Source organism: Anticarsia gemmatalis, chromosome 14 (assembly GCF_050436995.1).
Source record: "Anticarsia gemmatalis isolate Benzon Research Colony breed Stoneville strain chromosome 14, ilAntGemm2 primary, whole genome shotgun sequence".
NCBI lineage: Eukaryota > Metazoa > Arthropoda > Insecta > Lepidoptera > Erebidae > Anticarsia > Anticarsia gemmatalis.
In genome coordinates this window covers 8,292,398-8,310,691 of record NC_134758.1, presented here as the reverse complement: position 1 = coordinate 8,310,691, position 18,294 = coordinate 8,292,398, and the positions used below count along the sequence as shown (strand labels likewise).

General features: G+C 34.8%; 1 protein-coding gene across 2 annotated transcripts; it reads left to right on the top strand.

The window, feature by feature from the left end:
* Positions 1 to 24: 24 nt before the first annotated feature.
* On the top strand, positions 25 to 18,184 carry Hexo2 (beta-hexosaminidase 2). Of its 2 annotated transcripts, none has more exons than XM_076122587.1 (10): positions 25 to 521; positions 5,183 to 5,286; positions 6,846 to 7,052; positions 12,531 to 12,739; positions 12,968 to 13,301; positions 13,435 to 13,576; positions 14,494 to 14,679; positions 15,070 to 15,302; positions 15,797 to 16,032; positions 16,329 to 18,184. In XM_076122587.1, the coding sequence occupies exons 2-10, from the start codon at positions 5,189 to 5,191 to the stop codon at positions 16,508 to 16,510; spliced, it is 1,827 nt and encodes a 608-aa protein (XP_075978702.1). In that variant the 5' UTR covers positions 25 to 521; positions 5,183 to 5,188; the 3' UTR covers positions 16,511 to 18,184. The 2 variants fall into 2 exon arrangements, with proteins under 2 accessions (XP_075978702.1, XP_075978701.1); XM_076122586.1 differs by lacking the exon at positions 25 to 521 and adding an exon at positions 1,054 to 1,165.
* The last annotated feature ends 110 nt before the right edge of the window (positions 18,185 to 18,294 follow it).

Sequence of the window (18,294 nt, the reverse complement as noted above, 5' to 3'; positions counted from 1 at the left end):
AATCCACGGAGTACGCACTGTATCCGTTCAGTCCACCAATCAGAGCGGTTCGCGCCTTACGGTCGCACGCGCGCGTTTATCAAAATGCGAATAGCTCCGGAGCGGCGCGGCATTAATTAAATAACAAAATAACTTATAGCCGCCGGTAATCGACAACGAAGCCAAAGCACAAGCGACCTTCGCGCCGCGAACATATCCTGAGCGCATATAGCACAAAAACAAAACAAAATATAAAGTACACAATAAATAAAACGACAAAAACGGCCCGGTCCGGTTTAGTTCCCTCGGCTGCTACGTGTTTATAGCGAAAAGTAAAACTAAAATTGCGCGCTTTATAAACTGTTAGCCATAAATTTCAGTTACTTTTAAAATGGCTCGATAATATTGTGAACTTTCCAATAAAAGGTGCTAGAAAGGGGTGTGCCAGAAACATAGTGTGGCTTTAAGTGTTACCTTAGAACTGACCGTGAAATAATTTGCAACTTTCATTTGGAGTGAGCGTCCGGTTGATTACCATACGAGTAAGTTGTTTTGCATACTTATGTAGCCATATTTATATATGTATTATTTGGCTATGCCTATACATAGCTTATCTGCCGATACATTTGTAGGTGATAAGATAAAGAAATACGTAATATATCTCAATGACACACTTTCACACGTTACTTACGTCGATTCTGTAAAAAAATACTGAATAGATTTATCTTAAAAAACAAGTTTAATAAAACCTACCTTTCAATCTAACCTATATATTTTCGGTAATATTATTTAAGGCTTGAACGATAATTACGTTCTATACACATGTAGTATATTTTGTTTGAACAAGTGTAGAAGTGCTCTGAACATTACAAGAGACTGTTTATATACTTTTATTCTTATCAGACATAAACTAAATACAAGTGTAATTTAAAGGGATATTTTTGTTTTTATACTTACTTTTATCAGTTTTACGATTCTATAGATATCTTATCCCCATAAAAGTACAAGAACAGTTAATAGCCGAATGTTGTAGGTACACGCTATCGTGATCATGTCGGTCTTTATCATTGATTAATTTCTAATAAAAACGTGCTAAATATATATTATCGTTTGAGTTCACAAAAGTTCGCTAGTTATCGAAGAACAGCAAAGAGGTTGTTAGTAAAAAAGTTGTCTATTTTATATGGTAAGTCAAGTGTTATTTTTTTTTAATTTTGCGTACAAATAAAAAAGAATTTAGCTGAATGCAGTTCTAATTTTAAAAATTATAGCTCTACCGATGTTCCATTTTTTTTTTCACGATATTCATCATTTACGATGTATCTAATTGATGTAATTAATCTTGTCTTTTTGGTTTTTTAATTACAAAATGAAATAAGGAAAGACCCGCTATCCAAATCATGCACATAATTGGTGAGTTAATTGTTGTAATACATAAACGTCGATTATACAGATACCTGATAAGATTTAATTGAATTTAAAATCCGGGTCACAATCAACCTGTATTTCAAAATGAACCCGCTCAGGCGTTACATCGTTCGTAATTCTTTGTAACACTGAAATTCTTGCACTTACCGACGTTATCTAAAGTGACTGTAATGTATTTTGCTAAAAGAAAAAAAAACACTTCCTTTTAGAATTCAGACAATAGTTTCATTGTTTCCTGGAGACAATTTGCACACGTTTTCGACTATTGTTTTTTTTTTAGTATAAAGAGCATTATTGATGAGCATTAACAAAATGAAAAAATAAGTTGTTTTAGTTGCTTCTTCGAATATGGGATTTTTTACACCAACTATATCGGAGATAATCGACTTTAATAGCTATTATAATATTATTCTGTTTATCATTATATTCGAATCAAAAAATATCATCAGTATTATTTGATATGATGATAAAATAATCGGTCAATATGAATTTGCGAATCGTCAAAGAATAAGACTACGTACTAGTTTAGAAACAAATTTAATGACATACCCGTTCATAGTATGATCACTTACATTATAAGAAATAGTAAAACCATAAAACAAAGGGAGAGTTGCTTCTTAGATTAAGTAGTTAATTCAAACTCTTACTTTATAACGTACATAACTACCTAAAACTACCATAGGAATATCTCCAGTTGTGTTCTCAAAATACAATGTTACTGAAAGTTATTGCAATTGATAGCTACTCAGTAATGTGAGTAAACATGAGGCTTACAGAATCACTGATCTGGCGCCATGATACAAAACGAAGCTGTTTATAAGCCAAACATATCTCACTCGGCATAGAATGGCTATTTGAAATAGATTGTTTTCTACAAAGAATGGTTAAACTGTCAATAATAGAACAATACTTTTTACTGTTAAAGTGTACAGGCTTGCAGACGCGTATTATAAGAACTAGCTTCTGCCGGCGACTTTGTCCGCGTGAAATGATTTTTCCTGTATTATAATCTATTTGTGTATCATTTTTCATCAATATCTTTTAGGTTGTTTCGACATGATTGAGTAACAAATACCTATTCAAACTTAAGATAATATAGGGAATAGATAAATCGGCATTGGGTTTTTCTGCCCGGCAAATGTTTTTGGTGGATATGGAGTTTGGGTAATAACACAACATTATCGCGTCAAATATAAAATCAAAGCGTTCCGTTTATTACTATCGACCATTCTTCACAGATTTACAACAATGTAAACTTACGCATATTAAATAATTATTCCTAATTACTATGACTTATGAAAGATAGTTACGGTCGTGGTTGTCCCTCTAATTATAAATAACTAGCTGACCCGCGCAACTTCGCTGGCGTCACATAAGAGATGGGTCATAATTTTCTCTTGTAACATTTTTTACTGATACTCTGCTCCTATTGGTTGTAGCGTGATGATATATAGCCTATAGCCTTCCTCGATAAATGGGCTATCTAACACTGGGAGAATTTTTCAAATCGGACCAGTAGTTCCTGAGATTAGCGCGTTCAAACAAACAAACTCTTCAGCTTTATAATATTAGTAAAGATAACATAATTGAATGATAATTCACATTGTTATTTCTGTCATTAACTCAAAAAATCGCGTGTATAATAAAATATAAAAAGACTAGTTATTCGAAGATTATGGTAGGTATTCATATTTTATATTATAATACCGGCAGTCGATGACATGCCAGTGGGGGCATGATAAGATGATATCGCTGTAATGTCGCTGTGTATAAAAATCAACTGTAATTTACCAGCTCAATGTCAGTCATAATACATGTGCAATTGTAGGGTTGGCAACCAGCATTGTGCCTTTATCCATGCATCTTTGGAATGATTTCTAAGCCACTAATATTCTGTAAGTTAACGAAGTTTAAAAAGGTCTAAGTGCGAAGAACCTGCCACCAATAGTAGAAATTAGCAATGACTTTTCCGCAATGGTCATCGTATTTTGTTCTTTATTTTTCTTGTCTTTATACGTATACTTATTTGGGTTTTTACTTCGGATTTTCCATTTCCAGTTGTGTTGTGCATTTCTATATGAGTTGATACATTGTCAACCCTACCAAATATGAATATTGATGGATTCGTCAATGCATTGTCTGAACTTATGAAGCCCGAAATTATCTTTTGACGTAATATTGTAAAGACCACAATTAACGGATACGTCGTTTTTGTGACACGAAAAAACTTTATCTTGTAAAAAATATCCTTAATTTAGGATAATTGATATCACTTGTTTTTATTTTAGTGTCTTTTGTGACCGATGTGAATAAATACAATAACTCCATATTTCTATTTTTAGTAGATTTCGTCAATGTTTATAGCTCTTGCTCGGATAGTATTTTCATAGCTTCGTTATTCTGCTACATAAAGCTGTAGTATCATCAAATATTCGTCTAACAGTTTTGGCGTGATTGAGTTCACCCACACATCCAAACATTCGCATTTACAATATTAGTACAGATAGCGCGAATTTGTGACAAAGAGTAGAAATGCTAGGCTGTAGTTGTTGCGTGCCGGCTAACGGAACCACAAATCATGTATCGGAACCGAGTAGTAAACACTGGGGCACTTCCGAACACGCGATGTTTATGCTTTTTGTTTGTTCGATGCATCACACCAGATGGTCTGCTTGGATGACCGTTGGTTTTACAAGAAATTGTTTAAAGAACGTTAAAACGGTTAACAGGTTTAAGGTTTAGGTATGTCCGTGAAGGAAAACTTATACCAAAACTTGTGACCGACAGTTTGGGATTTTTCATTGGTAAGGACTGAACCCATTCTTTGGAAGAACCAAGTAGGTACCAAGCTATGTGGGTAAAGTAAACTAAGAAATGATTGGCGTATTTAATCTGCATTTAACAACACTTACTCATTAATAAAACAACGCGAAGTAGTGGGCTACGAATGCGGAAATGTTTGTCAGTTTGTTAATTCTAAATACATGTAGGTGATCGTTCACAATAGCTGCACCGATTTTGATGCTAAAACTGAATGTGACATAAATAGTTTCAAATATATTCATCGGTTCACTGCACATATAAGTTAACGGAGTAATTTGTTGTTTATTACGGTTTACTTAAAATTATTGAAACAAATTGTACACGCGTCGTGTTTCATATTTATCGCTAAGCAAAAATTTTATCATTGTGAATTCCCAAGTGCCTAATCCACTAACAACATTTAAAATTTTTTGTCTATGTTTGTGGCTAGTTTTTGTTTATGAAGGTCAAATATAATTGCGTTCTCTATATTTTGACTTTACAGCTCTACACTGGTAATCACGAACTATAAAAAGATGCAACCCGTTGCCATTATAACATCAAAGTTATCTTTTCTCTAAAAGCATTAAGTATTTAACTACTTATCCCTACACTACTATTACTACGATGATCAACATAATATTAATTAATGTATTAATAAACAGTAACTAATGTTTACTGCATATAATCGTGGATATTTTATGTATTGAGAAAAGTTGCATATTTTATTCCCTTTTCTCGGACTGGTTAGGTATAAATAACCATTCACCTATTGACTACTAATTTAATCCAATCGCCTCAGGTATTTTAGCGAAAGAATCAAACATTCATACGAACTTTCTTATTTACAATATTATTATTAAGGATAACACAAATCACCACGCGAAATAACGTGGTCTTTTTTCCCCAACCAGTTTTATGCAAACGTTTTTTTTCCGTGGTCTTGTTTTTAAGTTTGTTTGTTTGTTTGCAGGCAGTCATGGCGAGCCTGTGGGTGGTGCTGGCCGTGGTGGCGGTGAGCTTGGTCCAGGGCGGCGAGAGCAACGGAGTGGAAGATATAGTGCCACATGTATACGCGTATGTATCTTGCTATATTTTTTTTAGTGATTCGTGTAGTTTTGCATCTTTTTGTCTTGTATTTCAAGTTTTATTAAGCGGATGAGTATCGTAATCCGTTGCTGGAAATTGGTAGGAAAATCGTAAATTAAACTAATACAAAATTTCTTTTTGTAATGTTAATAATAGAATCGCATTAAATGGGAACAAAATTTCCTACTAAATCGGAAAGCAAAAAATTTAATAAATATTTCGTTAACGAAATGTCCTGTAGAAGAACCTTATCCCTTATTCATATTTATAAATGTGATTAAATCACAATATTATTATATATTTACTCATTTGAATGGAAACCTAAGTAGTCATCTTCATCTATAATTTTTCGATAAAAAATCGTCCTTAGTCCGATGTTTAATTAAAATAACTGACTCTACATACAAGGTTAAATATGAATGTTATAAGGTAGCCAAGAAATTATAAACAATATAATTGACTTGAAGATGTGGTAATCGTATGAATAAATCGTACACAATGTTTACAGATGCGTGAATAATTTTTATAGCACTATAAAATTTTATTAGTCGCGAGGACAATGAATTTTTGATTTGAATCCTTGACTTTAACCTCGAATGTTATTGAAAAAGTATTGTAATATTTATATGTATTTCAAGTGACGGTGTGTCGTTTGGTCTAGGAGCCGATTTGTGATAAGTTCTGGTCAAGTGTAAAAAATGGTTCTTTATAAGAAATCAGGGCTTTAATGTCCGCTATGAAAGCTGGTGGTATTGGTCTAATTATTGGGGAAACCCATTACCTTTTCTCTACCAGAGAGTGTAAAGATAAATGACTCTATTCTCTCTAACTGATATCCTTTCATGGAAAACAGTCGTCATATATGCAATTTTTGAAAGAATTATTTATAAACGAGACTGAGCCCGGTTTTTATTTACTAACTGTACGTGCTCGACTTAAAATAACCTATCGCATAATTTTGTTTTTGCGAATCGTCAACTTTGTGAATGAAGTAGGCCGCAGTGCCTTTTACGGCGTATTAATTGACCACGTCTGAGCGAAAGTTAACCTGTTTACATATATCTCCTTTAACGTGCATCCTTACAACGTGATTCGCATATTTACTTGATGTCTAACCTTTGCAAAGCAAAATCCTTATTGGACGTCAACTGAGCCAATGTGAGGTACCAATCTCTAAATTCTAATGCTTAGCTTGAGCTGCAGACTTCATTGGCTTCGTTAAATTACCTATGATTTTGAGACTGTTTTCCTGGGCAAAAACTAGTTTTAGTATTTTTAAATTTATTTTTATTTTAACTATTTTTTTAAGGATAATGTAGCTTTTTTGGAACAGGTTAAGTTGTTTAAATTATTATCCTTTACAACATTCGTCATCAACGTTTACCAAGTTAATATTATTTTAGTTTAAAAGCTAATTATTTATCGTCAGAATAGTGGTTTTGACAAACAACACAACATAGAGATTTGAGAATCGATCTTAAACCAACACTTGTCTCTAAATTAACCCAGAGTGCATTAAAACTTATCTGATCATTTTTGTCAACCAGGCCATCATGGATGTACAAATGCGTCCCGGACGAGGGCTGCCAGCGGACGGAGCACCCACAGCCGACAACCACCAACGTCACCCAGATGGTGTTCACGTCGCTGGACATCTGCAGGACAGTCTGCGGCAGGTTCGGCGGGCTCTGGCCCAGACCCGTCACCGCCGCGCTCAGCATGCAGACGGTTAAGATACATCCTAACTATGTAAGGTAAGTAACACTGCAAGATATGTAGCCCTAGAGAATTTTAGTTAGATCTGCGAAACTATGTCGTCGACAATACATCAAAAACTTAACATAAGTATTATGTCATTTTATCCCATAAAAGTAAGACTCTTTGGCTTTGGGAAGTTTTTGGCTTTACATTAGTCTACATTTTATATTTCTATGACCACTTTTCATACATTGTAGTCTTACGAAATGATTGCGGCCCACCTGTGTCAATTTCAACCAGTACGTAAATGCAACAATTCATTTCTATTACGTTATACGGTTATCAAACAGCGTCATTACAATAATTATTTATTATCATCGAAATCTTTTCATTCAGCTGCATGACTCATGAAACGTTTTGTAAAAAACTTGGAAACGAAACGAGTTTAACGTCTATGTAAGTTGTATTCTATAGTATGATATAATAATCAGTAGTAGTTACTATGATTGAAGGTGTAGTTGTCAGGGAACAATAGGCAGGCTATAACTAAGATATGATTCATTTACTACTCGTTATGTGATTAGTTAGCCGTATGGATTGGTCAGCGACCTCAGTCCTTATTAGGTTTGGTAAGCGTTGGAACAAGGTTAACGATTTGTTTATTCTATTAGCACTAATAAAGGTTATCACTTATAAACAATGTTGTATGCTTACGTCATGTCCTCATATAGCTTATCTTTGTCGTATTTTGTTAATCGTTTAAACCGATTGACACGTGGAGAATGTCCGTAGATAAAATTAAAATATTTAAAAATACGTTAATAAAGCCCTTGAATATGTGAAATTGTAATAAACCAAAAATAACTCCTAAAAACAACAGCTGACATGTATAATATTATTATAGTTCTGGTTTAGATGTGCCTATCTTAATGTATTCATGTTAAAGGAACTCCAGGTGTAATTAAAATAGTTACTAATTGTGAATTGCGATAAATGCTCTGATATACACCTGCACCCGGACTCTATGCAAGTTAGTAAGCAGTTGCGCTTATAAATATTCAACTAAAATAAGCTTTTATCGAGTTTTTAACCACACCTACGAATCGTTTACGCTTTGCGTTTTATAGTCGATCAAAAATGGTGTTACGTTTGGCTTTAAATCACTGACGTCTACTTTTGTTACATATAAATATATGCCTGTGTATCAAGTGTGATACTAGAACGTTTAATATTAATATTTATTAGTGTGTAGCAATGATATAATAGCAAACGCAGTCGATATCATAGTATTCGAAGTCTTTGTGCAATCGTAACGTTGGCGTAGTAACGTTTTAATAACATGACGTGTCGCGTGGTGTATTGACGTATTGCAAAAATAGGTTGATTGTTTCCAATACACGTTTATTTGGTAACCCGTGCTCGGAACTGAGTAACAATCCACAATACTGGATAATTATCACATTGATTTGCAACAAAAAATATAAAACGAAACGTTAATGAACTTAGATAAGTACCAAGTTTAGAAGAACATACTTTTCTAATCTGACATTTCAGTCAATCATATTTTCCACAATCGTATTACTTTTTCAACAAAATATGTGTGTTACGCTATTCTTATTGGAGTATGTTTTTATGTCTATTTTAAAATACCCTCAAGCCGCCGTTATCCGCACTCACGTTATTAATATTTTACGACAAAATAAAATCTAGTTAACAACCTATGTTAATTCGTCACACTATTCTGCTGAATGCCAATTATTTGACGTCACTTCTGTTATATTATTTGTTATTTGGTTATATTCAGTTCCTTCATAAAACAATAAGGAAAGTTATGTTTTACTTGAACGAGTTTGAGGAAAGAAAGCTAGTGTATTCTTGGCTACTGAATTGTGACGTAACGTTAAGCCCAAAAAACTCATTCGCTGGAAGTTTATTTCCATTCTGGTTCTAAGGAAACACGACTAATCGACTTTCAAACTCGTGGATGGGATATAATAATGCTTTTTTCGTTATGCATCGAATTCATTATTTTTATCTACATTTTGTTAAACACATTATTTACGCGAATTAACACCAATTACGCTAATCGTAATACATTATCGCTAGTACTTTTAATTACCATTCAAATCTAGAATACATGAAAAAGTTTCGCACGAAATATAAGAAACATTTATATATTCCATCGACTGTTTATAGATACAGAAGAGACACTAAACAACTCGTTTAGTATCCATCCATTTATACGAGTGTTGTTGTTGTCGTAGAGCCCCATCGACACTGCACAGGTGTCTCGCGTCCGTCTGTCTATTCTTGACTCGCCTCGAGTGACACTGCGTTGCGTCACCGACTGACAGCGACTCACGCGCATGCACGTCACAAACACTAACGCACTATACCTGTCACCGCTATTAGAACACACTACATTGTGTTTGACTGCGCCACTAAAGTTTTAGGATGGCCATCAAGAATTTAATGGCATACAGCGCTGAAATACGAACTCGAATTGGCTAAATCTAGTTTTGATTAGTTCTCACTTCTCATGTGGGACGTAGAAACAACACATCCCATTATGCAAAACTTACGTAGGAGGGAGCAAGAAAATGGAAAAACATGCGTGAAAAGTATAATACATTGTATTGTCACATACTCGATGCAATCGTTATCATAAATACTTATCAGTTATTTTTCAGCTGAAAGGAAAAGTTTACAAAGTTTAACGAACTATTACTAGCGACCGGATTTACAACATAATTATTGTTTAGTGCTCAGGGTTTAAACACTACTTAATATATTAACTAAAAATGTAGGCGCAATTAGGGTAAATTTGAATTAAAAATACGGGGTATAATAATACTATGAAATACGGAAGCTACTGTTAAACAATATGTTTTAGTCTACATATTTATCAGAAATAGATTTTTTATTACAATATTCAATATACGTTTACTGCGAGTTAACGGACCAGTTATTAGCAGCCACTGATAAGACGCATACTGCTTGCAGCTTACTGCATACTCGTACCGACATTTTATACTAAATTTCAAATACCTGGTCTACACAATAAAGAATGCTAGTAAAAATAAATGTATAAAAACAGTAATCCTTGGTCGCGCTATGGCGGCTGAGAAAAAGGCTGTTAAACGTTACATACGCTTAGATCGTCCTCAAATAATTGTTTTATTTAATACACATAACCGTTGCGATGTCAAGTAGGAAATAATTATTATAACTATGGGAGTTTAAAAGTAAAATATCGTTCTTTTTTACACTCATCTAAGATAATTCAAGACCAATCTATGATAGAGAATTCTATTATAGTTTTGTGTCTTAACATTAAATATTGTGCAGGAATTCTAACAGTATTTTATAAATCACAATAGGTTCCCACGTTTTTATGTACATAAGTAGATAAATACCAAAGTACAGACAAGATTTATGAAGGTTGAAGGAGTCTTGAGCAGTATTACTTGAGGCCGGCTGACATAGTTACGACGAAGCTGAATAGGTATTATAAACAAGTTGTGTGTGGTGGAAATCCATTCGCATTATGGTACAAGTATGTTATTTAGTTTTACGTCAAAGAAAATACCATTTACGTGGGCACTGTTTCATGGAACTAAAAATTTTTTAATTCAGATGATGATAAAAAATCTTAACGATTAAATAACTGATTTCTTTACAATTTTAACACAATATACCTAATAACATTTTTTGATTGCTCTCATGGAAAGTGTTGACCGCATTATAAACGATATCTGCCCACTATAATATTGTGTATAGGAAGGGCTAACCAGAATAAATCTTTTCATGTGCTGGGTGCCATCCAAGAGTTTGACAGACTGTGCTCTAAATATATCCAGAAACCACTTCTAGATAACACTATGTTAATATAATAGATTCGCTTTTTAAGACGTTATAAATTCTATTAGATGATAATGTTTGCTTTTTGATATTTAAATTTTATGAAAATTGATGGTAGCTCTTTCAACTCAATGTTGATGTAAGTCGTTATGTAGAGTAGCGGTTGATTCCACGATATTTACCAGTTGTAAATTCTCGTTACCGCGTTTTTTCCCGAAGTAGGTACGTTCGATATATCAGAAATCGTATAGTTAATTAGCAAATTTATCGTTAGTAGTTATCTCTACCACGCAGCTTGGGTTACTTAAAGTGACACTAAAAATGTTGAATATCGTAGCAGAAAGCGCACATTTTATTTTGAACTACTGTACCTCCTGTCTTATATGCAAACTATTTAAGACCTGCTTTCTAAATCTAGTTGACTCAAAACATATTCGTTATAGCAAAAACAGCTCTACTCTCGTAATCTTCCAATATTATTTTGGGCCGGTGGTCTGACACAAGTGTTTGTGTTGCTATTGCTATCAATGTGTATCACATTGGATCATACAAACACGAGGGCACGGCCTATTCACTCGTCAAATTGGACTACAAATAAATACATACATAAAGTATGTCAACATGTTACATAAAGATTTGTCGCAATACAATATTGATATAATACACGAGGTTACCGACCACCATATGCTAATATTTATTTTATTGAAGAGTTTGAACACTAAGGGGTGAATGCCCTATCCGTGAACACTAACGGTGTCTCGACCTACGATCCTCGGATCATTTATTTGACAGTCGTGATCGCCAACTTCAGTTATGGCACATTACACTCCGCCCACTTTTGCTGTTTTATTATCCGACTAATCTCTTTATGGCCTTGCTCTTTTTATGTACAATAAAGTGATACACCAAGCATTGTTTTGTTCTATTCTCTTTATAACTCATAATATTTTGAATGCAAAATAACTATTCTTATTACTATTAATATGGAAACTGTGAGTTGGTAAATAAAGAATGCAATGCAATGAAAAGATGGACTTAAAAGAGAGACTTTGGAGATTTTAGCTCTGTATTAACGTATCGCAGTAAGTTTTACTTGTCTTATTTCTGAGTCTTGGTGATAACAAAGAAGTCAAATACACTTTCTATAGCTTGTGTAACTGCTAGTGTATGATAAAATTCGTCTTAATATTGCTAAAATTGAAATTGATAAAACATAGTACTGGCCATAAGTTTCAATCAAATTTTAAACTGTGGCAATCTTGAATGTTTTTGATTGGTTTCAGCTTGATGCGCCAATATGAATCTTGAAATTGATACATTACGGGTGTATGTATGTACATAGAGGCGACACGCTTAACATTGATATCGTTTATGCTCGTTGATGTAATCGTCTCATCATCGTGAATCGTCTCAATGAACTCTGTATAAGATAAAGACTTATTGAACATGTAAAATCATTATCTTAAAATAGGTTTTATAGCTTGTTGAATCAGTAAAACATAACAAAAAGAAAGTTATATCATAGCACAGTAATTAAAAATGTTTTATTTGAAACATTAATTGCGTACAAATATATTTTACAGAATTGTATGGCGTCCTACATAATAATGTAAATTATTACAACCTGTCTAGGAAAAGGCACCTAATATAGCAAATGACTTTTCTCTCCACAGGTTTGACTTAGAGAAAGTGCCAGTAGAAGCTCGTGAGCTAGTCGCTGAAATGACTCACGTGGTGGGAGCCAATCTCCTGGCGGAGTGTGGAGGTGAAGTGACAGAAATGGTGGAGACGCCGGTCGTCGTCTACATCAATGTGAAGAGTTCCAACCTTAGCCTCACTTGGGACACCAACGAACAGTACATGCTTGATGTACAAACTAAAGGTTCGATATTTACATAATTATAAGCATTATTCAAATAAACAAAAGCTATCAAAAATGTTATTTCCCAGTATATCGGATTATTTATTTTGCCATTCTCTATACCTATAACAATATCATTATTGCCATTCTCTATACCTATAACAATATCATTATTTCTTCTTCAATAACAAAATAAAGTCATTGGATCAAAGTACGTGACCTGATGTGTGATTTTTATTTGTTTTATAGAGGACCAAATATCAGTGTATGCTGGAGCCGATACAGTGTACGGAGCCCGCCATGCTTTAGAGACTTTCACACAGTTGGTTGCAGCAGATAGACCAGATTTCTCCGATGAGAAGAAATGTGGACTACACTTGGTCTCAGGCGCAAAGATCCGCGACCGACCTGTCTACAAATACCGAGGGTTGTTACTGGATTCAAGCAGACATTTCATCCCAATGGAGGATGTGAAGAGGACTATTGACGGCATGGCTGCCAATAAGATGAACGTCTTCCACTGGCACGTTACAGATTCACACAGTTTCCCTCTGGAATCTTCAAGAGTGCCTCAATTTACAAGGTTGGTAGAATTTTGAAGCAACCAAAGCTGCTAAAAAGCGGCCGTAGTTAAAACACAAAATTATCTTCTTCTTATTTTAGTAATCTTATATCAAAAGATCTGAGCCCTTTAAAATCTTAATGTATGTATTTAGGTACGGTGCCTACTCAGCTAAGGAGATATATTCAGTGGAAGAGGTGCGTGAACTGATAAAGTACGCGCAGGTGCGCGGTGTCCGCGTGGTCATCGAGATAGATGCGCCCGCGCACGCCGGCAACGGCTGGCAGTGGGGGAAGGTAAGAAACCAGAAAAAATATACATGAAACATAAACACGACCAAAAAATATACAACTGTATGTAGAGACTTAAGTATATACATGTACACTACACCTACATCAAGTTCTGGTTCTTACGATCCAATATGCATTCTCAAATTGTGTCAAGCAATAATTCAATTTATACCGGTTGCCTGATGTACAATCCAGCGCCCATAAAAATGTTTAACTTGTTTATTTCAATTTAAACAGATACCAACGGTTAAACACAAATATTACTCATAATCTGCACACATTATTCTTATCAAAATAAAACACGCGCTATGTAAACAATAAACATAGTGACGGAAGCTTTCAACGATACCACTTTAACGCATTGTACATTAAAAGAGATATAATAGCAATATAATAACGATCAGCAATCCACGCTCAGCCCCACATTAGGATGTCCTGTCTCGCGAGTGCCGTTAGCATTACATACATAACGCATGTATTGAGTATAGATCCGGTTTCGGATTCATATTTGTGGGTCACTGTTCTGCTGTGACCCGGGACTGCAACTGACGACAACACTTTATTTTAAAAGATACAATATTTTGTTAAGAAAAAACGTATAAAACGAAGAAATGACTAATAGAGGCAATATCGTTGTACATTAACATTACACTGCAACTCGATTTATCCCAGATATGATTCCATGTATAGAACGCTTTTAGCTTTACCTTTAGCAAAGAATTTACATCAAATTCGCTAAAAAGAACATGTTTCTTTGTTGAATTGACCTCTACAACATTGTTGATGTGCCGTACCATTAATTCGATTCATTCGATTTACCGAATTCGGGTGAAATTTATTTGTTACGCCTCTCATTGTTCACACAGTGACCGGCCAGACTTCAGAAGGTATATAGGTAAACCATATAATATATATTTTTTCAGGAATATGGTTTTGGTGACTTGGCAGTGTGTGTAAACGAGTATCCCTGGCGAAATCTTTGTATTGAGCCTCCTTGTGGACAGCTGAACCCCGCCAACCCCGCCATGTACCGGGTATTGAAGGACTTGTACCGAGACATCGCAGAAACCCTACCACAGCCTGCGCTGCTACATATGGGAGGAGATGAGGTTAGTCAAAAATTCACTAGAAATTCCTTTAATCTAATTTTTTCTTCTCCGTTTCTCACTTGTGTTTGTGTTAAAATGAAAGCAGGTTGTTGTTGTGTTGTGACAATTTTGCGGGTTTTCTTCAACACGTCACTATTTTCCTCTCTTAACGCGAATCACCTGGATATACCCCGTGAAGTCAATCGGGCTAGAACGTGAACAAACAATGGACATTGTTCATTTTTTAGAATTGGTTACAATCGTTACGAAGAATAGACTGTTTTCATTAATTGCTTTTTATTTGTGATCAATCAAATACACGGTATTCGAGTTCACAGACTTTTCTCCGGCCTCTAAACCTGTGGCATTACTCACGTTTGATCCAATTATCTAACTTTACTCCCATTGCAGGTATTCTTTGGATGCTGGAACTCAAGCGAGGAAATTACAAACTACATGCAGCAACAGAAATATGAAATCAGCGTAGACGGTTTCGTGGCATTGTGGTCAGAATTCCACGAGAAGGCTCTGGATGCTTGGGACGAACAAATGCAAGCGATAGGAGGAACCAAACAACCCGTCATGCTGTGGTCCTCAGAACTGACAAAAGCAAATAGAATACAGAATCATCTCAGTAAGGATAGGTAAGATTTAATATCGTTAACTCGTAAAAGTACATTCTTTCTAGCTGAACCATTAGTTTCTCAATCTTTATGGTAGAACTCTTTTGCAGGGAAAACAATATTCCTGTGCTCCCTTCATAAATAGTTCATTTTTTTTGTTATTTATTACTTGTCTCTGGACGCACTACCCCAATGAAAAGATGAAGTGTCCACTAGGCGGCTTTATCGGCCCCGTTGGAAATAAAATCTATGCTCTAGCTAGACCTTTTGTTAAAGCAACCCTATATTTTGTCACCTATCTAGCATTACAAAAAGGTTTCTCACATTAGCATTGTCCAATCCGTTATAGACTTTTATGCCATTCCTATTAACGGTTTTTATGACAAGTATGTTTACAAACATTTACGCTAATAAACGTTTGGAGGCTGGTTATGACGTAAAAATAAAAAATTATGCCTATTGATTTACCATCAGCCAGTTAAATCTACAACTTTACTGACTACGTACAATTTCAGATACGTGATTGAAGTATGGGAACCAGTCGGTAGTCCACTGCTCACTCAGCTCTTGAGGATGGGTTACCGCGTAGTCTCCGTGCCGAAGGACATCTGGTACTTGGACCATGGGTTCTGGGGCAATACCAAGTACTCCAACTGGAGGAAGATGTACGCACACAGGCTGCCACAGGACGATAATGTACTGGGAGGTGAAGTGGCCATGTGGAGCGAGTACTTAGATGAACAAGCACTAGGTGAGTACTGCGCATTTATATGACTGCTTTAACTCAGAATTTTTGTTTTTTGAGTTTGGATTTTTAATCGTTGTGAACCCTTGACATTAATTTTTATATAGAGTAAGTGTAAAAGTAATGCAAACTGGAATACTACACGTCTTTTAGACATCGTACTTTTGCTAGACAGCTTTTTAGTACTTACATCAAAAACTATTAGCCTAAATATCTATAAAAGACTTCTGAAGATTTATCTTGGAAATCTGATATAAACGTTTCATCAGTTACAAACAATAAACGAAACTGTATATTCTCAGACACGCGAGTATGGCCGCGTGCCGCCGCAGTGGCAGAGCGCTTGTGGTCGGACCCGTCGGGCGGCGTGTACGTGGCCGAGCCGCGCATGCAGCGCCAGCGCGCCCGCCTGCTGGCGCGCGGCCTGCGCCCCGACGCCATCTCGCCCGCCTGGTGCTCGCAACACGACACCAAGTGCTTCTAGACACTACACACTGCTGCTACAACTAATGTGACCGACACTATAGACGAGGTCAACACTGCGTTGCGTCGACGCATCGCAACAACGACGTCACTCGTCAATACAACATTCATAGACAAGCGTCGCTAATATTAGCGTTGCGTTGACGCACACGCCATTTGATTATCAAGTAGATTCAGGATTTTTTATGACAAGGACCAGTGGCGTCAGAACTTGTTTAAACTATTTTGTTTGTACCTATGCTTTAAAAAAGAGAGCCCATCAGTGATATAAAAACGTATGTAGGTAAGATGTTTGGAAAAAAAAGAGGCATGAACCTGAGTGCCTATATCAAAAAGTCGAGTACTACTAAACTTTTATCAAAATATCATTTAGAATGTACACTTGATACTTTCGCGCTATAGTCTTTTTATTTAAAGCTCTCTTAACTACTAGATGGCGCCACTGATGTAAAATTTTGTGGAGTTCTGTCCTCCATCAATTGGTCCACACTTTGTTTGTTCATATCCATAGAATAAATAAAGTGTGTCTTGAAAAATAGTACAACCAAGAAATCTGGTGGACTGCGATCTTCCCGTCATAGTGATGTTGGTCACATTGGTTGTTACATAGACTACTGGTATGATCTCGATGGGGAGTGCTATTTGTTTTATCGACGACTTATCTACCAGTATAATAAAGACAATTCAATCTTATGAAGCAATTCATAAAGATTGTCAATTTTGTTGCATTTCTACAGACTAGCATTTTCCTTTTCTACGTCGATAAAGTTTATTGGCATTCCGAAATAACTTATAACTTGTCACTATTATATTGTACCTACTATATTACTGTAATAATATATGATAAAGACTATTATTTAAACATGAACGGGCATTTTAAAGCATTTTCTATTTACCTTTTTTTCTGTAAATAAATTTACTTTCCTAGGCCAGTTTTTACTAAAAAAAAATATTACGAATGGCTAATCCATATTTAAAATGCCCGCCATGTTTTCATTTATAACGGCCATTTTATTTCGTTATTAAGAATAGAAGATATTGGTGCTAAGAACAATATTGTTAAAGACATGACTATCTTACGTGAATAGTGATATATTGATGTAATATTATCATAATAAAAATATCAATGCAAGTCTGAGTTTACTAATATTTGTGTGTCGTGTTGTTCAATATTATAAATACCAATGCAATTATATTGCTAGGTGAGTAATGCAAAAAGTTATATGTATGTTTTTATCAGTCAGTTTTTAATAAAAGTTATTATTAGTTCAATCAATAATAGATCAACTTTCTTACTAAGTCACTTGAACATAATGACGATTGAGTAAGTAGATTTTCTTTTACCATAAACTTTTATTTATGGTAGTACATACTTACAATGTTATGTATGAAGTATATTGATTTTTCAGTAAAAATAGTTTTTACACGTGCTCACCAAAATAAGCATTTTGAAGACGTCTGGTGCTCTTTACAAAATGAAATATTTATCATACGACTGATAAAATAATAATATAGAAATGAAAAATCTTATAAAATGTAAATATTTTTCAATAGGAAACGAAAAAGTCACTGAAATATACCGAATTTATTGTGATACGTTATTTTTAGATTTATGTATACTTAATAGATATCCTGATCTATGACAATGTATGTAATAAAGGTGCTGCTATATCTACTCATGTTATTTATTTAAATAGGCATTCTAATTTACAATAAAAAATCCTCACACAAACATTTATCTAAGATTTTATACCTTCGGGATGTAAATTTTGAAGATTCTATTTG